General features: G+C 38.6%; 1 protein-coding gene across 3 annotated transcripts in view; it reads right to left on the bottom strand.

Annotated features, from left to right (window-relative positions):
- Positions 1–260: 260 nt before the first annotated feature.
- Positions 261–24,178, bottom strand: part of SLC15A4 (solute carrier family 15 member 4) — a 49,728-nt gene continuing 25,810 nt past the window's right edge. The window contains exons 5-9 of one of the 3 annotated variants that reach the window (XR_012155154.2): positions 23,695–23,863; positions 17,444–17,599; positions 7,663–7,821; positions 4,531–4,675; positions 1,738–1,811 (exon numbers count right to left, since the gene is read on the bottom strand). Coding sequence is in view for 1 of the 3 variants with exons in the window: in XM_073313585.2 (XP_073169686.1) it covers positions 1,663–1,811; positions 7,663–7,821; positions 17,444–17,599; positions 23,695–23,863 (633 nt within the window). In the remaining 2 variants the exon portion in view is untranslated. Of the gene's footprint in view, positions 1,812–4,530; positions 4,676–7,662; positions 7,822–15,863; positions 16,028–17,443; positions 17,600–23,694; positions 23,864–24,178 lie in introns of those variants that run through there. The other 2 variants (XM_073313585.2, XR_012155155.2) reach the window with 2 other exon arrangements.

The raw sequence follows: 24,178 nt of genomic DNA, 5'->3' as shown, positions 1-24,178 counted from the left end.
AATCGGGAATATTTCAGTTTTGCTTACAAGAGATGCAGTTCTTATTTTCACTATTATGTTCAAGTCTTACACTGCAATCAGGAGGCGGTTAGGGACTTACACCCAGCAGGTTTAGTACTCGCTTGTGGGTCTTTTACTAAGACGACGAATATATGTAATTACTCCCAGACTCATCCCATTCTAATACACATTCCATTGGGTGGCACAATTAGTAGGATTGCAAGATGGATTTGAGGAAATAAAGACCAAAGAACACTGGAGATCTGCAGTGTAATTTTATTCACCTGGGAACACAGGGTCAGAAGTCACAGCACAAGAGTTCATTTTGCTTTGTAAACTCATTAAAAGGACATTCTATGTTCCAAAAAATATTTAACATTTTAAATGCAAAATCACCAAAGGAAACTGTAAAAGCTCAAACACATTAAACTGTTTAATAAAATACTGATTTTTCAGTTTGTTTTCTTTATAATCACTTGCAAAAGTATTGCTTTCCATATTGCCTTGCATATGCAGTATTAAATACAACAGGTAAAGAAATTAAAGTAGAACATGCTGAAAGAGTAAAAACTACATTTACTCTAGAATAGGAATGTGTTGCTGAAAGGTTCTAGCCCTGTAGCACATTAGCAAAAATGACATAAAAGACACCAAGACTGAAGACATTAGAGCTAAGAGACCTCCAACTGATATTACACATTCATCTACTGAGACTGAAATTCAGTCTCCAATCTCTTTCCGTGCACTTGAAAATATTTAAGGATCTTTAAATGGAGATAATGAAACTGAGAACATTAGATAAAAGACTTGCTTATTCAAAGGACACAAGTTTCCCTAATGTCCTAATACACCTAACTCTGACCTTAAAAAAAATAAAAATAAAATCCTGGAGCAAAACCAGTTGTCCCCAAAAGTGTCTAACATGTATCAAAAATCATAGCAGCTACAAAATAACCTACTGTGTTGTCTAAATGCACCCAAGGCCATTTTATATTAAATACGGAAGTGTAGGCTTAAAACATTTGTCCTATTTGCAACGAAAGATCAATTGCATACAAGCCATCCCTTTTTATCCAGGCTAGTCAGACCTATGAAGGTTAGATTGCCTCCACTTGTCCCAAAATTGACCTGTTGAATTTAACTTCCTCAATTTTTTAAAATTCAGAGGAGATTTCTTACTAATTTCACTGAACCTCTTGATCTGTAACCAGAACTTCAAGGAAATACAGGTGCCTTCAACATAATAAAGACTGCTGAAAAGTGTTTCCCCCTCCCCCCCGATCCACCTGCCTTCATTGAACAAAGTTCTTCAGTTAGGAGTGAGCCACATTATACAGTGTTTCCTTACTAGTTTTGACTAGTTATATTCAGTTTCCAAAGATGTTAAGTAGTCCCAACATGTCAGCATGAGCACAGCGCCTTCAATACCTAGAGTTAATGCACTTCCAAGATCTGCATTTTCCCTACAACAGGGCATATGAGCCCCACGACATAAGGCACTTACCTACAGGGAAAGGGACAGGGGTTAGAACTCATGTAACATGCAAGTTTAAGGAAAGAGTCCCATTGGAGAACAGTTTAAGGTCTTGCAAACTATCAGTTCATTGCCAGTTAATTTACTGCGTGCTGGTCTAATAAACTGCTCTTCCATTTCAGATAATGTCAGGTCCTCCCATTGGCAGTCACTCCATTAGTCCTTGATCTTTGACGGTCATATTTCACAGAAACAATAAGGAAAAGCAGGAGGGTTGCTCCTTGGATAGCCGCCAGCAGGAAAAAGTAATAGTTTAAAAAGCAGCCATTAATGTTACCTAGAAAGAATTGGAGAGGAAAAGTAAATACACATAGGGAGTATACAATCCCGCTCAGTCCTACAAGAACTAAGATTTCTCTCTGCAAAAGGTGTCGGCAAAACAGAACCAGATCATATTTCCATCATGTAACCAGTATTTCAGTTTTTGGCATTATCTAGAATATAAATTGCATTTCTAGGAAAATACACAGCCTGCAAGCTGTGCTTTGTATTTTGTGCTTGTATCTCTTAAAGTCAGTAATGCCTTTGATTTCTCCTCAATAATTGTACACAACCCCGCAATGTTACAGGAATTACATGTATACAGAGGGGAGCACAAGCCCCCCTTAGGCCTAAACAGTTTTTAAAAAGAATTAGCAGCCAGAGAAAAGTAGACATATAGACAGAAAAGCTGTGCTTGTATCTCCTTTTTTATAATTGATTTTCAATTAATGCAGAACACGAATTCATCTAATAAACTCTTAAAAGGGAGAGAGAAATGTAAGTGTTAACCAGAAACGTTTATAAGTGATGTACCAATGCTTTGCCTTGTGGACTCCCTCATACTTCTGATAAAACAGGGTAGCTGAAAAACCATGAAATGCATATCTAAATATATTTTTGCTCTTCTTCCAATTTAAACAAAGGAGATCACACACAGAGTCACTTTATTAATTATTATTATTATTATTAAAAGAGCTACCTTGCTAAAAAGGAAAGCAACTCTCCTGCTGGAAATGCTACAAACCAAATATGCTCTCGCAAGATTGTTATCAGAGTAAGCAAAAAGCCTCTGAACTTAATGTACTTTAATTTACAGGCTATAGTTTCTTCATTTTAAATCAGAACCCCCAAAATATATTTTCTCCTCAATTGGAGAATGCCCTCTCACTCTAAAACCGAGCTTAATAAGTAAATGGACAATCTTGCTCTCCTGCAAGGTATGGAGAGTTAGAACAAGATTAAGTGGTTAGGTTTATGGCTTACTGTTTATATAGAAAGGTAATCAGTTAAAAAAATTAAATGGATTATGTTGATATAGAAAAAGTTTTGATATGAAAACGACTTAAATCACTGAAGATTTCATCTCACAGACATGTGCAAAACTATATGGCCAAAACTAATCCAATGCATATTCAAAGGAATGAGTGAGGAACATTTCCAACTGCCCGGCCCTACCTCCACCTCTAATTCTTTGCTAAAAACATCATTTGTTTTTGTCAGGTTTCAGAGGAGCAGCCGTGTTAGTCTGTATTCGCAAAAAGAAAAGGAGGACTTGTGGCACCTTAGAGACTAATCAATTGATTTGAGCATAAGCTTTCGTGAGCTACAGCTCACTTCATTGGGTGCATAAAGTGGAAAATACAGTGAGGATAGGTTGTAGATCCTTGATAATGCGTTCTCTCTCAACCTTGATCATCACTTCAAAAGGTTCTCTTTCCCCCCACCCCACTCTCCTGCTGGTAATAGCTCATCTTAAGTGATCACCCTCCCTACAATGTGTATTTTTTCATGGTCTGTGCATATAAATCTCCTCACTGTATTTTCCATTTTTTGCATCCGATGAAGTGAGCCGTAGCTCACGAAAGCTTATGCTCAAATAAATTGGTTAGTCTCTAAGGTACCACAAGTCCTCCTTTTCTATTTGTTTTTGTGTATTTCTTTAAACCTGCTGAGGCATTTTCACTGTGACTTCCTAGCAATTCTGCATACGAGATGTAATGTATATCAAAGATTTACGAATGATGTTTTTTTTGTCAAAAACTTTATTTTTTCCAATCCACTTGCCACAAATTTGTACAAGTAACTCTTGGGCTTGGTCTACACTACCAACTTATGCTGGTATAACAACATCGCTCAGGGATGTGTAGACAGTGCTATGTCGATGGAAGGGCTTCTCCCATTGACACAGCTACTGCCTCTTGGGAGAGGCTCTCCCATCAGTATAGTTAGTGTCTTCACTAGGCACTACAGTGGTGCAGCTGCAGCACTTCCAGTGTGGACAAACCCTTGAACTGTAAGTTGTTTAGAAGCCATTCATTATGCACATGCAATATTTGAGATCAGAGCAGCTTTGGACGATACCACTCATATGGTGTCTCTCTCTAACCCAACTGGATATATCAACTTTTGGAGAATCAACTTTTAAATAAAAGTTCAAAGCTTGCTTTCTCTGAATAGTCTCCAATATTCACTAAAAATGTATTCTATGAAGAATCCTGGCAGAAATCCCATTTGCTAACATATTTACAGAAAGCAAACAGTGAAAGCAAAGTTTGTGTAAAAGTCTGCACTGTCATTGCCAATCTCTAGTCATTAACAGCCTTACATAAGACAGTTTTTTTCTTCTAGGTCCACTGGATCACTCTCTTTTCATCCCTTTAGCCATCCAGTGTTCTAACTAAATACATCCAAAGTTTTTAGCCAATACTACCTAAGCTGTTTCATGGAAAACAGGTTTCAGAGTAGCAGCCATGTTAGTCGGTATTGGCAAAAAGAAAAGGAGTACTTGTGGCACCTTAGAGACTAACCAATTTAGCTGAGCATAAGCTTTCGATGAAGTGAGCTGTAGCTCACGAAAGCTTATGCTCAAATAAATTGGTTAGTCACTAAGGTGCCACAAGTACTCCTTTTCTTCATGGAAAACAGAAGTTTATGCAAGAAAGATGGTAAATGGTCTAACTTTAATGATCTCCTAGAATATAGTGAAACTGTAAACCTTTAAGGTAAAAACATACGTTTTATAACATCACTGAAATGGATGAAGCACAAACAGAATTCTGAATTTCACTTATTACAATTTCTTTAGACAACTTCTTAGCCTTGTTCAATGTTACATGGTGCCTGTGTGTCTGAAGGCCTCAATCTCCCCTCCCTGATCAGCTGAATGGGGAAATAAAGAGTTACAAAAATGGATGCTATCATGAAAAATTTAAAAGCATTATTCATATCAAGCCATTACTGCAATTCTCTTTCAACTCTCTCAGAGCAAAGTTAGGAATCCATCCAACTATGTGGAACTTCTTTCTGGTTCAATTCACCTCTGACATTTCCTCAAAGTTGTTTTAAGCTAGTGATTTGTGGCACATAAAATAGTTCTAAATTAAGAAAGCTCATTGGTAAAACATTATCCTTCTATTAAGAAATAAGCTCCTACTATTGCTGAATTTTCAAGAATACACTATGGCTCGCTTCCAACATGCCAAGAGCTACAGTCAAGTGGACCATTATGACTATTATAAGCGAAAGGGGGAAGCAAGAAATAGAGAAGCACACATCAATCCTTACAAGCTTTGAATGCAGCACACATACGTGTTGAGATTAAGTTATTGTAATTATTGAAGTTTAAGATCTAATTAAATAAGCTTATAATAAAAAGCAATAAAAGCAAAAGCAGCCTTCTCTTGACATTTAAAATACAACATACTTCCAAAACTCCATTTGAAGAGCAGAAGTAGTAATTTTCCTTTGTAGGACGGGATGTTAACTCCATGAAATCTTGATTTTTATGGCAGAAATAATTTAATCATTTCAATGTAGCAATCAACGCTTAAGTGCCAGCAGACAGTGTGCTCTACTGCCATCAATGGGAAGTAGTGAGAGAACACATGGGAGAACATTTAATGCCCCTAGTTTATACTGCGTTTCTTTAAAAATTTATAGTTGTAGAATACCTAATGAAAAATTCACAAACTCTTCATTCACAATAAAGCTTCAGTCTCACAACTGATGGGGAGGGCCCTTGAAGACCTTACTCGGTCTTACTGATTTAAAATTTGATACATCATTTGCTAAAACATTTTTAAAATAAACAGTGAATTTAATACTTTGAAAAGTATTCAATAGCACTAAAAAAAAAGCCCTATTTATTCACTGGAGAGTAACAGTCCACGTAGCAGCGACACAAGATACTACAAACCAAAGCCACCCCACTGGTAGGCCTCAACCCCGATTCCAAGGTACAAACTCTGGGACCGCAAGGGGAGGTTAGAGCTCTGCAGCTGCTGTTTAGGGCCAGATAGACAGGGATTTCTGATAATTCCCTAGTAACAGCTGTCCACTGGGAAGCAGACTGAGCACCCCCGGCTTATTCTACACAGCTGACCAAAGGAGCCACCTGAGGCAACACCTTTCAGTCTTAATCAACCCAGGAAGCATTTGAGCCAATCTATATTTTTAGATGAGGGTGCTGCTACCTTTTCTGGGACTGTTTTATCATAGCCTAAGGAAAACAAGATGAGATGGATCATGCTAGAAAAAGGGAGGGGGGGGGGAGGCTAAAAAGGCATTTCTAATTAAAATTGTCAAGTGTGACAAACATTTTATAACTAGTAACTTCCTCCATATTTAGCGCACATCTTTTGAATTACATTTATGCTGTAAGAATGGAAAGATTTGATCACCAAAGTTGCCATGGCAGAATAAATCTTGACCAATATTAACAACTTGTTTTAAAGTCTTTTTATCTTCAGGATGAACAACCAACCACCCCAGAGGAACTAAGTCTCCCACTAAGAATTTGCTGGTCTGGTCCTGTGTTGTTCAGCCATTGCTCTATTAGTCTCTTATGCTGCCTAGGGTTTAGCAAGAGAGACAAGATGGGCGAGGTAATTATCTTTTATTGGACCTCACCTACCTTGTCTCTCTCAAGTCTTGGGACCAACAGGACAACAACACTGCATACGGGATTTCCCAGGCAGCTCAAGAATCTCGAAGAAAACAGAGTTTCCCATTCAGCTCCTCTGAAATGGGGTGCTAATGCTCAAAATGCTAAATTATGGAAATATTTTCTACAACATAAAGATTACTCCTGTGAAAGCCATGACAAAAACACATCCTTAAAAACTCAACAATTACAGGTGTCAAAACAAAATGCTTGTTACCACTGTACAACCAGATGAAATGCTGGACCTCTGTCTTTGGAATAAATTTTGTATTTGTGATGACTCCTGTGTAAAGATTAAGCTTTTGGCCATCTGTTTTTAAAAGAAGGAACTTGTAAAATAAGATGCCAACTTATGGCATGAATGCAATTTCCAGACAGACTGTTAAAAAAGCCTAAATCACATCTGAACAAGCAGAAAGGGAAAAAAAAAATAAAAAAAAATTCAACATCAAGTTTAACTTTAGGCATAATTTTTAGAGGGTACATAAAACTGCACCTGCATACCAATGTTAACCTAATTTATTACATCTTTCACACACACTTCTTACTGGAACTAATCAAGCCCCTGAAGTCTGTAAATGATTTTATGAAACTCCTAAGGTGCCACCTACTGGTGCCAATGATTTTGTTTAACTTCAACTGACAGTGAAACGTATGGCTTAGGTTGGACTATAAGATAAACTGATTGCTAGGTAGAAATGCAAATTTAACTCTTGTATGATAATTGCCACAAAGTAACATGAAATGCAAATATGAGATGCAAATAATCAGCACTATGCAGTCAAAAACCTGTTTTATTATTTTCACTGAAAATTGGGAAATTAAAAATATTTTAAGAGACAGCAAAAAAGATTCAATTTTCTTCAACTGCTTCTACTAATCTAGACATTCCAGCTAAAATATTCTTAAATGTACGAATATCTTCTGGTGATCAAAAATAGAAACAGCTGAGCAATGAACTGAATCAGCTCTTTTATAAAGTCCACTTTACAACATACGCATTTCTAATGTATCTATTTAAGACAGTATCTCAGCTCCAACTGTAGCAATATGCAAGATGAAATTGTGTCTTTGCCACATTAGGAGGCTTTACAAATTCAAAGTGTTACAATTCTAAGCTAAGAAAGTTCCCACCCTTGAAATAGAATGATGTCTGATTAAGCATTTTACTTCATTATCCGCCAATACATTGAGGATTACTTACCAAAATCTGTATGATTACTCATCCAGCCAATTGCGTTAATAGACACCAATGCCAGCAGTCCTGAGCCAACAAATGATCCAATCCCAGAAAAGAAAAAGAACAGTCCCATAATGGCACTCTGCATGGATTTAGGAGCAGCTGAATATGCAAACTCTAGGCCTGTATTAAAAGACAAAAGGTATCAATCTGTAAGAAATTAACGTGCTTGGTTACCAGCTCAACATGCCTGCTAATGACAAATATCTACAAACATTGAAAACAATACATTTGTACGAGGTTAAAAACAAGAACTTAGATTTTCAGGACACTAAGGGATTTATGTACCCAACTCCCATTGATTTCCAATGAGTATCTTACTCCCGTGGACTGCTCTGAAAGTCTTAGTAAAGGTTATCAATGGTTTATATTTGCATTAATTCCTGAACTTATATATAAATATAAAATATTTTAATTTTATGTGCTGCACCACTCTCCTCTTGTTCTTTTAACAAGTGTACAATCTTTTAGCAAACAAGTTTTCTCAGAAATCTCATGCGCTTCTGGAACTCATTCACTTTATTTTACAAGTCAACTGATATCAATCAAGTCTCATCGTATACCAGAATCAGACTATCTAGAGAGTTTACATTATACTTGGCTTTCAACCTTATCCAAAGTGAGTTAGGCAGCTAGGACACTGTCCAGCCAAACTGTTTTTAATCATGGTTCGTCTAGTCTGCTTTAGAACAGTTTTTAAAAGACCATATTTGAGCCTTGATGGAAGGTGACTACATTTTGACCTAGGCTTGAAAATGTTTTAAAGTAGTTTTCATAACAAAAGCCAGCTCTCTTGACTCCCATATGGTCTTCACAGCTAGACCATACTCCCTCAGGTTTTGTGTTAGGCCATTTCCTGGCAAGCAAAGCCTCAACTATGCCAGTCAGTCTTCTTGCCCCTCTGCCTGCTCAAGAAGTGGCTTAGATTGGTGAAGATCCAGATTTACCAAAGAAATTGTTTCTCTGACAGGGCTGTTATGGGAATTTGATGATCCTTTTCCCGTCATTCAGTTTTTGTTCTCGGAGACTGCCATTTCTATACTGAGTTTTTTTTACTGGATGATATTTATAACCACACTGCCCTCTGACAAGAATAGTGGCCTCAAGGATAGATTGAGGCAAATCCTATATCCCCCATGGACATTCGTTTCTGTCAACTTGCAGCACTTAGGATAAGTCTCAATAGTTTTTTAAAAACTCTGTTGGGAGGACGGGAAATTAACTATTTAACTTTACTTTGGGCAGATGGAACCTAGAATCTGCATATCAGACTAATCTGTAGCACCAGTGCCCCAACAGGATATGCTGTTATAGGCCTGATCCCACAAAACTTACGTACATGCTTAACTTTACATAGTCAGAATTCTACCTAAGTCAATGGGACTACTCACAGGGCATAAAGGCAAGGAGCCACAATTTTTTTTGCAGAATGACAGCCAAGGTATGGTCTACAGGTAAGGGCAAGGGATGGAAGACTTAAGTCAGTCAAAGTAGTCTGCCTCTTCCTGAAATTAATGGGAAGGACTCTCCATACCTCTTTTTTCCTCTTTGCTGAGGCATGGCTGTGCACAGGAAGCAAGCTCAGAGCCATCCTCTGTTCACATAATGTTGAAACAGCAGGTATTTTTTTTAACACTGCTTGACTATCACTACTCATCCATACACAGCGCTTGATAGGAATACAATGGTGTTTTCCTTTAAGGGGAAAGAAAGGCTTAAGACTTCAAGCCAGATGGGTCAATTAGTCAGGGCCAGAGGGTGCAGTTCTGTTCAGACAAGGAAGTGCATCAGAACTACATGTTCTCCCTTATTGATCTGTAGTGCCACGTGGGAGATCGTGTCTGAACCACCACACTGTTTTCCCTTCTCCTTGAAGCAAAGAAAACTTGAATGCTGCAAAGTGACATATCTATGATTGAAAAGTGTTGAAGAGCCCTTTTTCAGAAGTCAGACTGGAGGCTCCAATAAATGTAAATCCAGAATGTGAGGCTCAGTGTCCTTATAGATATATGGAAGCCAACAGTATGATTCAGTATTCTATTTAATATGACAAACACTAAAAAGGTTAAAAATCTGTCCAAATCCTATTTATTGGGATGTTTTGCCACTAATTACATTTGAAATCATCTCTCTCATTCTTATTTGGCCAAACCCCAATTAAAAATGGAGCAGTCTGTTCATCTTAAATAAAACTGTAACCTTTCACTAAATAACCCCATTGTCAGAAAAGTTTCCAGACTATCTGAGATTCCGTCTGGTGACCACGCTGGATACTATTCACACAACTCAAACTGAAGTACACTGAGTGAAAGAACTCCAGTCTGATTTTTTTTTTCCCTTGGTTCCTTCACAAAAGCATTGGACTTGAGTGATACCTTTAGGGGGAAAAAACCCCAAAAGAATGTAATCCTACAAACTTCTGTAATTAAAAATAAATAAATAAAAAAAAATCATGCTTCCAAACTTGAATAATGTTCCTAGTCACCTGAATATTTAATCTGGCCTAAAGAACATAAAATCTTTTCTTTGCCTTCAGCAATATTGCTGCCTGCTGGCAGCCATTGATAGCAATTTCATACTACCTCAAATAAGGCAGTTTTGAAATTAAGCCCTCTAGTTGGTGGTGTCAGGTCATATGATTCCCAGCTAAATAAGGGTGCTTTAAGAGGATTGCAGGGAATAATACAAAAGATTAATGCAATGTGTGTCATCTTTTTAAAGGTACCTGAAGTGAAATTAATATGGTTTAATAAAAGTATGCTCAGCTTTACTGTAAACAAAAGCAAACATTTTTCTCCTTTTAACATATTTAGTTTTTTTGAACCAAGTGCTTTCAAATCACAGTATTGTAACCATTAACATTTCACTTTTTTTAAACTGAATTTCATAGCACAACAGTTCGCCCATCAAATTTAAAAATCACATTTATCCTGAAGTATCTGCCATTCAATTTTAAGGCACCTTCTTGTTGTCAGTCATTTAATTTAGATAATGATCAGAAGATTGAAACAAAGCTTTGTAAAACAAAAGAAAGGAAATGGTAATATAAAGAGCAATTAAGATCTGTATGAACTCCTCAGTTCAAACAGGCATATTTGTATTCCCCCTCCCCCCACCAAAAAAAAAAACTGGCCGCACAGGTTTTGAAGTTACAAAACCATTATTAGAGCAAGCGCAAAAGAACAGCAGTGTACTTCCATGAGACTAGGACAGGCCTTAAAAGGTTTTACTTCCTGTCTATTAAATCAAGTAGTACAAACCACCTGGAACTTAGAGCTCAACAGAAGAATTTATCACTTTTTTAAACCACTGATCCTTTGACAAATACATTGCAGATATTGGTTACATTTTGTTTGGAAACTTCTATAAATTGTGTAATAATTCGCACAGTCAAGAGAAAGAGAACATCTCAAAGAGTGAGGCACCAAATACCTTTTTCCAGTAAAAAAGGCATTTCTTGTAAGTCAGTTGCGTACATGAATTCAGATTTCGAGTTAACATGATTCCCCCAATGTTGCTAAGCAACTATTGCTTTATTCTCTGCTTTAAGCTTTCTCTGTAGTTGAGAAAGACATTAAAACAGAGATGACATTCAGAAAGTGACTTGTTTAAGCAAGAATTCCAATTGCTTATTCTGAAGTAATAGAAACATTCTTTAGGAGCTTGGGGTAGAAAAATATCCTAAGGTAACAGGAGATGTTATGGATGTTATTACACATTTAATAAAACTTTACATCGTAGAGGGCAGCGCTGATTATTGCAAAGGATCCGCTCTGCACTCCCACAACACATCTTCCATATAGGTTAGCAATGCCAGTCCAGACAGCAAGGTACACCCTACCAGCAGACAGAAAAACAATGAAGAAAAGCTTACACCTGCTGCGCAGGCCAGTTTATTATACTCCTAAGTAATGAAGAGCAAAATGAAGTTAAAAAGTCAAATGTTGGGGAAAACATGTGAAAGGACAAGTGCCTCAGAAGTAGAGAAGGAAGTAGCAGGAGGTACAAAGAGTTAAAGGTTATGAAATGAACATGAAAAAAAGCATGAAATGAAAGCTCCTGAACCCTTCTGTTCCCAACAGAGTAAGGTTGGGAACAAATCATTACCAAGGAGGTCAGTTTGCTACAGCTAAGATGGCCTCTGAGGCCATACCTCACCTATCTGAATATGGTGGACTTTTAGATGACTTGAGATAGCTTTATGCACCTTCATATTGTAAAAGGTGATCATAAACCCCAATATCTAGTGCCCATTCATGTAAATGCATAATGCTTCTTTCACATGCAAAATTCATGGAGGATAGGTCCATCAATGGCTATTAGCCAGGATGGACAGGGATGGTGTCCCTAGCCTCTGTTTGCCAGAAGCTGGGAACGGGCGATAAGGAATGGACCACTTGATGATTATCTGTTCTGTTCATTTCCTCTGGGGCGCCTGGCATTGGCCATTGTCAGAAGACCGGATACTGGGCTAGATGGACCATTGGTATGACCCAGTATGGCCATTCTTATGTTCTCCTTTTGCACCAAAAACCAGCCCACTCAGAGGGTCTTACCATTTTCTAGTACTGGTATGCCATAGCAGGACAGATGGAAGCAGACTATATGGGAACTGGGGATAGCACAAGCCATGTGCTCTGATTCTAACTTACTGATTTAGTCAGGTGGGACAAAAGGAGGAGTAACCTCTGAAAACCATCTTGTCCCACGATGGGAAAAAGAAAATGCGAAATCCTATCTAAGGGAATCATCTAAGGGAGAGGTTCTCAGACTCCCTGAGAATGCACAGCCATGAGCTGGGGAGGTGCTAGCTGCCTGTCTTTTGACCAGGCTGTACTGCTGCCAGACTGGATTCAGAGCTCCGCTTGGTGTGGGGGCTGGCCAAGGAGGGGTGGACACTAGGGGAAGAAGCTTCACCCAGTGCTCTGCTGCTCAGCTTGGTTATACCCACAGCAATGCAGGGTCTCTCCTGCTTCCCCATCTTCCCCCGGCAATTTCCATATTTCCTCTGTGCTCCATTCTCCAGTGGAGCTGGGGCTCCTCCATCTCCCCCTGTGCTCTCTTTGGCTGAAGTAGCCCATGCAGTATCAGAAGGGCTCCCCTCCATTCCCACAGGCCCCCATCTCATCCCTATCCTATTCTGAGAGCTCCCCTCCATTTACTACTGATCTGCTGCTCATCTTTAGGCAGTGGGGCTGGGCAAACTGGGATGACCAGAATGGCTCTCTTTCTGATCAGCTGCAGCTGTTAACTTCCAGTTCAGCACCCACATCACAATAGCAGCCCCTGTGCAAAGTGGGCTCTGAGCTCTGCAGCAGCTCCTAGAACCACCTTCCTCCTTTCCCTGGTGCCACAGGGTGCCTGGTCACATCAGGTGCCAGGGTCCTGCGCAGTTCCTGCCTGGGGTGATGTGCTGCCTTCTGCAGGGCACCAGTGCAGCTGGAGAGTAACCAGTTGGTCTCAGCCAGGTATAGCCCCAGCTTCCCTGACCAAGCCACAGCAGAGGCCCATCCCAGCTACTGGTTCTGCACCCTCATAGACTTTCCGCTGTACTGGACCCACACACAGCTCAGTGCTGCCGGACCTGTGGGTACCACACTGTCTCACTGCCCAGCAACCCCACTGCTCCTGCCCACCTGCACTAAAGGGGAGCCCTGCTCCCTACCCATGAGCCTAGTACCAGGAACTCAGTGACTTCTTCCCATGGCCCCTGAAAACGGGGTAGGAGGTGCAGTGTCATGGTTATGGTTTCCAAAAGCATTTGGGCAATGTTATTTTAGCTGCTCTGATCTGTATTTTCTGAACACAAAAGGTGTTTTATGAAATAAAATGAGTACTTCTGACACAAATACTCATACTGATCAAAGCCCTTTAACTATTACTTGTATTCCTGCAAAGTATACAATTTTCAGTTCTTCATGTTCTCACAGTAAACTATGGGGGAGGGGGGAAATTGTTGTATGGAACCTAAGTTCAGAATCCCTCAGCTAAGGGGAAGAAACTAAGTTCAATGTTAATTTGTATAGATGTTTAAAGTTTAAGATACTGAATTACTGTGGCTATTAATATATCAGTTTATGTTATGGCTCTAAACAAAAGCTTCATGTGACTATGTTAACTGGAGTAAGGTCACTGAGGGAGTGATCTCACATTAGGACTAGCTAGCTGTACTATGCTCATACTGTATTAAAATTACCTATTTATAGACCTAATTGCAATAGGTTGCTAGTGTTATTAACTCAATATTGTTCACAAGCTCCAAATAGGTTTCAGAGTAGCAGCCGTGTTAGTCTGTATCCACAAAAAGAAAAGGAGTACTTGTGGCACCTTAGAGACTAAAATTTATTTGGGCACAAGCTTTTGTGAGCAACAGCATCCAATGAAGTGAGCTGTAGCTCACGAAAGCTTATGCTCAAATAAACTGGTTAATCTCTAAGGTGCCACAAGTACTCCTCTTCTTTAAGCTCTAAACAGTAAACAGAAAGTAGTTTATTGAAAGAATCACAACAGCAATGTATTTATTGTTTAATTATAAGAAGAAACCAAATGCAAGCCATGTCACGTACAAAACAGCAGCAACAGATAAACGGTCTGTGCTTTTTTTTGTGCTAATGAACCCTAATGTGCGTGAAATAGACCAGAAAATAAGATTTTATAGTCTCATTCACACTCTCCTCCCACTTCAACCTAAAATCATTATGATCTCTCACTGCTGTCCACTACATAACACAAGGATGGCATCCAAGAGATTTACAGACACTTGTGATTCAGTTCCAGGAAGATGTGGTTTGAGTGGTGCTTCAGTTTACCTAGTACTTACCACATGGAGTACTAAATAAAATATGCCTTTAACAATTATTCTAGAGAGAAAAGCAGATCTTGGAAATCATTTCCAGCAGATTCCTTAAAGCTTTTTACTAGAGCTACTTAACAGTAAGCAGAATACTGCTCCTCTGACCTTGTTGGCTTATAGATCAATGCCTCCTGACTGCACTAACTATCAGCCCTGCTTTAAGAACAAACCAGCAGTCTGCATGCCAAGCCAAATCAGTGATCCTGAAAGATTCTTTTTCAACCCAGAAAGATTGATCAAAAATGTTTGTTTATATCATGGGCTAGAGAGATAAAAGCATTCATTTTTCAATTCCAATGTTATGGTAAATTAACAATAGGTGACATTTGTTTTAACTTTTCATGGTAAGTTTCATGCTCAGGAAAGCAAAAGATTAACTGCTGCACAAGCAAGCCATGTGAGAGATTTCCCCAAACACAGTCATCTTTAGGCTAGCCTACCCCTTGGCTTTTCTTGACCTGAGACTGCAAGGGGTGCTACGTTGTGTGGCAGATTATGTTGGCAAAAGAAGAAATCAAGTTCAGTTTACTTGGGAAAATACCATTTTGCAAAATGAAAAACAAAAGAGCAACAAAGAAGACTGCCTCCATGAGACAGACTTCTTTGGTATTTGGAAGACAGACGTAATGTAGGTATTCTTTAGAGGTGCTTTTTGCTAAAACAATGGAACTCCAATTATCTGATCTAATTGGGACTAGGGCTAGATCGAATAACCAAAAAACCCCAGATAAACCTCAGAATGGGCAGGTGGGGCTCCTGCTGTTAGCCCCAGCGGCTGGGGATCTGCTGTTTTAATTTTAAATGAATTTGTTTTAAATAATTTCACCTCTACATTAGAGGTAGAAGAGTGCATCAATTCCTAAAGCTAGGATACAAACAATGTTGTGTCTGATACATACATGTAGCACAACATCTGAAATGCATTGGTGGGGGGGGGGGGGAAGAAATCATCGTTTCTACTACAGATACACTAATATTAACAGAAAATGCATTTCTTCCTCCCCTGCACCTGCCTGGTAGTTGGAATACATTTATGAAGAATGATAAATGTGTTTGGCTTTTAGCAGATGTTCAGAAGATGGTGCAGTTTTCCAAGCTATTCTTATGGTCAATAGGCTAATAACATGGGTTAGAGCCAAAGAGCCTGTGGTTGTGAAGAAGCCTAATTAAACAACTTGACTGTTTATTGGCTCAGTCTTGTAGTTCGTACTCTGGCAAAACTCACTTTGTCTCAGTAAAAAGGACAGGGTCATCTTTCGTAATATCTAGACATTAAATGGCAACAAGAGAAAACTTCTAGTGAGATTCTGACCTGGCACCCACCACTTCCAAGCTTCAACATGGATATTTGCTAGTTGGGATCACACTCAACTATAGATCATTTTGGATTTCACCTGTTGCTGCTGCTAGTGGTTCACACTGGTCAAGGATGCATCCTTTGTTTCATACTACCTCCCTCATTATCTTTAAGAAAGGCTGGAAAAAGGACAATTACTTTTGGTCACAGGAAAGTACAGTCAATCCATTATCTTTACCAGGATGCCACTGTTCTCTCATCCTAATCCCACAGATTTTGGATCTTGCATTCTAAATAAACAAACATTTTCTATGTACATATCAATAACTGTGCGTGTCACATGCTTTAAACCCCCAACTAGTTACCTTCATTATTTCACATCCATTTCTAAATTGTACACTTAAGTTCTTAATCAACAAGCTGCCATTATATTACCTGATGCATTTGAGATTAAATAAACCTCTTTTATTCTTCTAAAGCATTAATCTATATGTCCTACTGTGCATTAATCTGATCACAACTGGTCATTTAATCTAACCGGTAAATGTTATAAAGTTTGCGGATGATACCAAGCTGGGATGGGTTGCAAGTGCTTTGGAAGATAGGATTCAAATTCAAAATGATCGGGACAAACCGGAGAAATGGTCTGAAGTAAATAGGATGAAAATCAATATGGACAAATGCAAAGTACTCCACTTATGAAGGAACAATCAGTTGCACAAATACAAAATGGGAAATAACTGCCTAGGAAGGAGTACTGGGGAAAGGGATCTGGGGGTCATAGTGGACCACAAGCTAAATATGAGTCAACAGTGTAAAGCTGTTGGGGGGAAAAAAAAGCGAACATCGCTCCGGGATGTATTAGCAAGAGTATTCTGAGCAAGACATGAGAAGCAATTCTTCCACTCTACTCTGCACCGATGAGACCTCAACTGGAGAATTGTGTCCAGTTCGGGGTGCCACATTTCAGGAAAGATGAGAATAAACTGGACAGAGTCCAGAAAAGAGTAACAAAAATGATTAAAGGTCTAGAAAACGTGGTCTATGAGGGAAGCTTTTAAAAATTGGGTTTGGTTAGTCTGGAAAAGAGAAGACTGAGAGGGGACATGATAACCTTTTACATAAGTGAAAACTGTTATAAAGAGGAGGAAGAAAAAATATTTTTCTTAACCTCTGAGGAGAGGACAAGAAGCACTGGGCTTAAATGGCAGCAAGGGAGGTTTAGGTTGGACATTAGGAAAAACTTCCTGTCAGGGCGGTTAAGCACTGGAATAAATTGCCTAGGTAGGTTGTGGAATCTCCATCGTTGGAGATTTTTTAAGAGAGGTTAGACAAACACCTGTCAGGAATCGTCTAGATAATCAGTCCTGCCACAAGTGCAGGAGACTGGACTAGATGACCTCTCAAGGTCCCCTCCAATTCTATGATTCTATGTCAAAACAATTAAAAGCAGTCTGCTAATCTTTTGACCCAGTGTAACCTACAGGAATTTAGTTCCCTTCCCTTAAAAATTACTATGTATCTTTTTATGTTATAATTATAATGTATTAGGAAAATGATCAGACAGACAAAAGTTACGATTTTTTAAAACTTACCTGCTATGCTTGCAAATATTTCACTGAATCCAATCAGTACATATTGAGGAATCTGCCACCATATTGGCAAATCAGCAGCATAATATGTAACATGTCCAATTGTCTGATTAATTGTTTTAACCTTTACAATACTCAGTCTGTTGCCCTCCAAAATTCCTAAAAGAAAAAAAGAAAAGATAATCCTAAAATGCAAAAGCTATTTCTTCATACCTAGGACTAAATTAGAATTGAATTACTGCATGACATGATTACCTGAACCATGCAACAAAAGCTTAGGTACCGGGAATAAGTACTTCATAATATTCATACATCAAGCACTACATAGTCTACTTTTCCTATTACTATTTCAGAAAATTCAGTTCCTCTGCCACAGGATTACAGTTATTCTATTCTTATTTATCAGCTATGATTACACAAATCCTTACCCCATTTCAGGTGAATTAGCTCACAGAGCCTTCTGATACAAACTTAAAAGTTTTTTCTTTTTTAAAGGCAATCTCACTTCTGCAAACTACTTCTTTGCAAAGTTGAATTATTGCATCTGCAAGCATGAAAGTAGTACATCAGTGACTATTTTACTTTTTAAAATGGTCACCAGTGTTACATGAATGCTGTTTACCATATTCATAATGGTTTACTGTTGATCACTTACATTTATATAGCACCTTTCATAACACAAAATTCCAAAACTCTTTACAAGCTGATTTACAAGTTATACTGTACATAGAAATCACATTAGTATCTGCATTTCAGTGTCATGTAGAGTGTGAAATGCAACAATTGTTTAAAAGCGCTTATCAATGCAATAGGACACTTTAGAGCAGAAAGTAAATCTTATCCCACTGAAACTGTAGGGGAAATTTCAGTAGTTCGCTTACAGTTTACCCACACTGAAATACCCATACTGCTACAAAGAATGCTTGGGATCTTTAATAACCACAAGTGACCAGGGCTATTTTATGCCTCACCCAAAAGAATATACTCCCAATTACCAATACCAAAGAGCCCACAACCCAATCAATTTGGTACACTAGCTCATTGCTGTTTTGAAGGGAAGAGCAGGACCTATTGAATCATTAACATTAGTTTCCTGAAGTACTCCGGTTGTACAGGCATGTCTCCATTCAAGTGCAGATACGGATCAGCCTGGTCTAGGTTAGAAGATCAAGACCTGACCTTATACCCAAGAAGGAAAACAATGCAATAATAATAAAGATTTCATACATCTGCAGCATGCCATGTATAAGGCACTGCTGACACAGTGTTCTTCAATGACTAAATATAGTAGTCAATTTCCTCACTTTTATCTGATCCAGATAAAAAGCAGTGGGTGCACAACCCAGACAGCTGCACATGTGCCATAATGTTGAGTCCCTGATAAAACACACATGTCACGAGACCAAGCTTGGGGGGAAAAAAACAAAAAAACCCTGCTCTTGTTTTGAAAGTCTGAATGTGGTGTCAAAACTGAGCAAGGGGATTCTAGAATGAAGATGCTTACAGTTTCATACTAAAGATAATTTTGTAGTTCACAGTTGTGCAATAGCTGTGCTGGGGCTCGAGCTCTGGGAGTGAGTCAAAAGGTTCAAGCATGCTTATATGTACAATAAGTGGTCTGTAATGTGCTCTTGAGAAGGGTGGAAAGCATCCTGTATCATAGCACAAGCTTAACCATTAATGGTAGTTAAGAATCAATTGTAGAAAAGAAAGCTTCTAACTGTTCTATAGTCTATTATATTGAAACAGCAGGTGGGGAAAAATGGATACTATTAATCCTGAAACTCCTCCAGTTATATCTTGCTGGTGCAACTACCTCCTTGAACACATTTCCAAATTTACTTCCCCCTGTACCAATCAGGGTCCAGACACTCAAAGGGGAAAATAGGGGTGCGAACCCCAAATAGTAAGCAATTGGATCAACTGGTTGTACGCAATGTTATTGTGTTGAAAAATATGTCAAGTAATATCTTATGAAAAGTTGTAATGTTCTGAACTAGATGGTCATCACAAGATACATATGCAGACTGTGGTTATGAATAGATACGTATTGAATAATATGCTCATGAGTAGTACTACAATTTCAACTACGTCTCTTGGCCAAGAAAATCTCCTTCCAAGCCTGTTCACACGAAACTAACTTCAAGTACACATCCACTGTCCAGCCAGAAAAAGACAATGGTGGACCATTAGAGTTAATGGGAAGCCATTGCATCAACTTGAAACTGAAAAGAAAACCCCAGTCTTGGAACACTCAGCGTATGTCTATGACAGCTACAGCCATGCTGCTGTAGTCAGAAGCTGTAGTAAATCCAGCTTTCTTCCATTGACCTAATGCTGAGGTTGGCTTAATGACAAGCTTGTCTACGCTTAAGCATAACAGTGGCGCAGCTAGGTCGACAGAGGAATTCTTCCATCCTAGCGCTGTCGACACAGGGACTTAGACCTGGTCTACATTACAAATGTATGTTGGTATAATGACACCACTCAGGGATATGGAAAATCCACACCACGGAGTGGCGCAGTTATACCAACATAACCCCTGCTGTAGACAGTGCTATGTTATTGGAAGGGCTTCTCCCATAGACACAGGTAGCGTCTTCACGAAGCACTACAGTGGCACTGTAAGTATAGACAAGCCCTTAGGTTGGCCCTCAGAGGTGTGGATTTTTCATACTCCTGAGTAATGCAGTTAGGCCAACCTAATTTTCTAGTGTAGACCAGGGCTACACTTAAAAAAGCTGCAGTGGTGGAGCACTTTAGTGAAGATGCTACGACGCTGACAGGAAAGCTTCTTGATGTAGTTAATCGATGTAATCCACCACCCCAAGAGACAGCAGCTATATTGATGGGAGAAGCACGGTCTACGCTGGGATTTTTCACACCTCTGAGCGAGGCAGTTATATGACTGTAAGGTTGTAGTGTAGACCTGGCCTCAGGTGTGTCAATGTTTTATACCCCATAGCAATGTAGCTAGGTCAACCTAAGTTTTAGGTGTAGACCAGTCTTCAGAGAGGAGGGAGTTTCCCCCACCATGAGGCACCAGAATCTAAGAGAAAGAAAAAAAATGCAAACTCTTAAAAGAGAAGGAAGGGAGTTGAAGTGAAGGACATCCAGAAACTGAGGGCCAGCATCTATGGAGTGCTGTCTATGGAACACTAGATCTCCCCTATGACTGTTCAGAGGCAATAGCGAACTTATATTAGAAAAGGGAATTTAGCTAACATAGAACAGTAAAACCTGGAAGTCACATCTTTGTCGTCTGTGTAATTTGTATGTTTGCTTTTCCTTACTGTTTCATCTTTGAACTGGTGATTATTCTATTAAATAAACCTTTTGTTTATTCTTACTCCATGCAATTTCTCTGTTGTGCAAACTAAATGGAGGCTGTTTTCACACCTTGGGAGATGACAACCAGAGAAGAATGTCTGGCAGTTAAGATCTCAGGGTAGATGAATTTGAGGAGACTCCTTGTTGGGGTCACCCTGCAAGTAGTAACGAGGCTAGAAGAAGCCAGGAAGAGATCTTTATGCTTGTAGGCTGGCTGCTGATGTCAGGGCTCTGAGCATAGCATTACGGTACCCAAGGTTACAGGACAGGCAGTGAAAGAACCCCCTATTAATCTGAGTGATTAAACAAAATGTCACCCCCACACTTTTTAAAAAATACTGTTTTCATCAACAATGAACAGCTTTAGGGCAAAGGCTGTTCTGAACGCAACATTTTCTTGTGCCACAAGCACTCTCTCTTCTATATTTCCCTCATTTCTTTTAAGCTGAAACATAGACAGTTTTCTACATTTTTAAAAAATATGGCAATAGGGACTCTAAGGAACTGACAATTCAGCTTCTCACTCTAATTTTAGAATGTTTACAAATAAACTAAGCTGCAAAACCAGTTAAAGTCTTGCTGAAATTTAATTATGTCATATATAATAGTCTGAAATGGACTTCATTTCAAAAGTATATGGTGATCCTTTATGAATACTATACTCTTCTAGCTATAGGCAACTTCATCGATATCCTGCCACCAAGACGTGGCTATTTATGAACCTTCAACTTCAAACTAACTTACCATAAATTTCTCTTCAAACCTGAAGATTTTAGAAGCTAGAATCTATTGATTCTTTGTTAGACTGTATTTGAATGTGACAAGTTTCAAGACAAGTTTAAGATTCTTTTAACTATTAAAACTTTCAGATTAAATTCATGCTGTAATTGTTTAGAGTCTATAAACGAAGTCAATTTTCCAGTTGAATAACCTTAAATACTGCTGCTAAGAATTTACAATAAAATGCATGAAGCAAGCACAGCAGATGTTCCTTTAATCTAATCAGTTGTATTCACTCAATTTATAAAGGTATTTAAAATAAACTAAACAACCTAATAGGCAGCCTAACTCATGTCCAGAACTACTGCCAGTTAGGCAAATATATTAAAAATGAAAATAAGGCACACACAAGTTATTTCCAAGACTGCAGATTAAAAATATTGGCATCTTCATATTGTTCCATATTGTCATCAAGACTTCTGTCTAACGAAATGGTGGTCTGGTAGTTATGCTGCAGTTTAAGAGTCAAATGAAAATAGCTTTTATAAATGCCATTGATTAGCCTGCCCTATATGATGAAACACTTCATGAATTATTTAGACCAATGGAAGCAAATTTGTGTTAATTTCAGCCCCAGAAGTCATCTGACTTGGGTTCTCACATTCTAGAATGGTAGCTTACTCCAAACACAGGTCAAGATTGAAGTTCTCCACCAGGCTTCACATTAGTTTTACCCAGCCCAGTGAACCAAAACAACTGGACTTCTGCTGGGGAAAAGAATGATTTTAGGCAGATATCACATGTCTAAATCAGATACTAATCCTGAAAATTAAGTCATCTGAAACTTCTTGGAATTCTATTGTATACAACCAGACTGCAGCTCAATTAGTTTATTTCAGGAGTGCTTCTGTTTCAATACTAGTGGGGACATGAATTGTGATTTTACAAGTCAAGTCAAGTAAGAATTCTGAGCCAGCAAGTTCTATTTATAGGGCTGGCATTCAACATTTCTGGCATTGTCCTCCCCAACTGGCAGAGGGGAGCTCTACCCAAATGTTCTCAAGTGCCACAGAATAACAGAAATATTCCTATTTTAAGTTCAAATGACTTTTACAGTAAGAACTTTACTTGCCCACATACAAAAATGACCTTGGTCTAATAAGGTAATTACCTCTCTCATTGGGAGAAACCTTAATAGCCCTATAAAGTGTCCCTCTCTCTAAAATATAGGAAATTACAAGTGTCGAGATTAATTTATTTAATGCTATAATGCTTTATCAATATGTTCATTACAGTGATACTGGGTGAAGGGTATAGGTTCCATGAAGCATTGCTCAGAGATGTTCAGTTCCACATCAGGAGTGCTTAACATTAAATCATCCCTATAACCAGATGATTTATGGTTTGAACAGCGATGCCATCTTTTTCCTTTTGTGCTACAGCTAAGCTATTTTACACTACAATAATTCCAAGCACTAGGGAACATTAAGGCAAGGGGGAAAAAAGCCAAAGTCGGAGGAAAGTCTTGCTCAGCAATAAGCCAATTTTATTACTTCAGCTAAAGAAACAGTTTTAAACAGAGTTTCAATTTTATTTAATATTTGAAAATCAGACTGTATTAAAAAGACACACTGATTTTTACAGATCCTTGTTTTTCCTGTGCTCAACTTTTAAGTGAAGTGATGATTAAAATCACGTGACATTGCTTTGGAGCTTCCTTAATATTCAGAATACGGAATTAGAATTTTGCATTTATTATATGAAGTGGAATTCTTTCCCATCTGATCACCAGCTATGAGCCAAAACAGGCTGAACCCCTCAGTGACATCATATGGTTGATGATGATAAAAGTAGCTCTTCTGCTACTTTTCAGTATTCTTGACCTTGATAGTAGCTTACAGAAAAGGCAAATCTTTCATCCTGGAGATTGTTAGTTAACAAACTGCCGCAAGTTAAGCTTCTTTAAAAGTGTTAATTTAGAACCTTGTTTCAAGCAGAAAAATGGTCTAGTAGTTTTACACTATTAATAAAAACATGAAAGCTTAGCAATAGTGAGAGTAAAACCCCTCATTAGGCACACACATTCATGCAGCCCATCCAAGAGACTTCTGAACACTTATCAGTTGAAGACTCCAGAAACATTTTAGATACTCAACAGGACTCTGCAGAAGTTAATCAAATGTGTATCTAAGTTGCCTTCTTACCTGCGGCAAATGCAGAGCACATCACAAAGAACATTCCAACTGCAATCCTCTTCAAAGATGATGGGAGCAAGCCATTCCTCTTCAGAATGGGATCTACCACTTTATCCTTTAAGGGTATTAGGATCAGAATTAGCACTGCATCAAACATAGTCAACCAGGCTGCAGGAAACTAAAAACAGAGTAGATAGATTAATTCAGCCATGTTCTACTTACCACCTGATTTGTTCTTTTCTTCAAAAATAGCATTTTTTCATGCAATAATGAAAACCTAGGAGAAACCAAAGTATTTGTTACAAGTTACAGACTCACATTAAAATAAAATCGTTCAGTCATTTCTCAGCATTACCATTAATGCATTCTTCTTAGCTTAGCTCTTCGGGTTTTTACTTAGCTACAGTATTTTACAATTCTTCTGGCTTAAATCAGTAAAGATGGTTTCTCTCCAAAGTAAGTAGGATACCACTGCATGCTCCCACTCCTGGAA

This window comes from Lepidochelys kempii, chromosome 15 (assembly GCF_965140285.1).
Source record: "Lepidochelys kempii isolate rLepKem1 chromosome 15, rLepKem1.hap1, whole genome shotgun sequence".
NCBI lineage: Eukaryota > Metazoa > Chordata > Testudines > Cheloniidae > Lepidochelys > Lepidochelys kempii.
The sequence above is the reverse complement of the archived record's forward strand: the minus strand, read 5'-3'. Positions and strand labels throughout refer to the sequence as shown.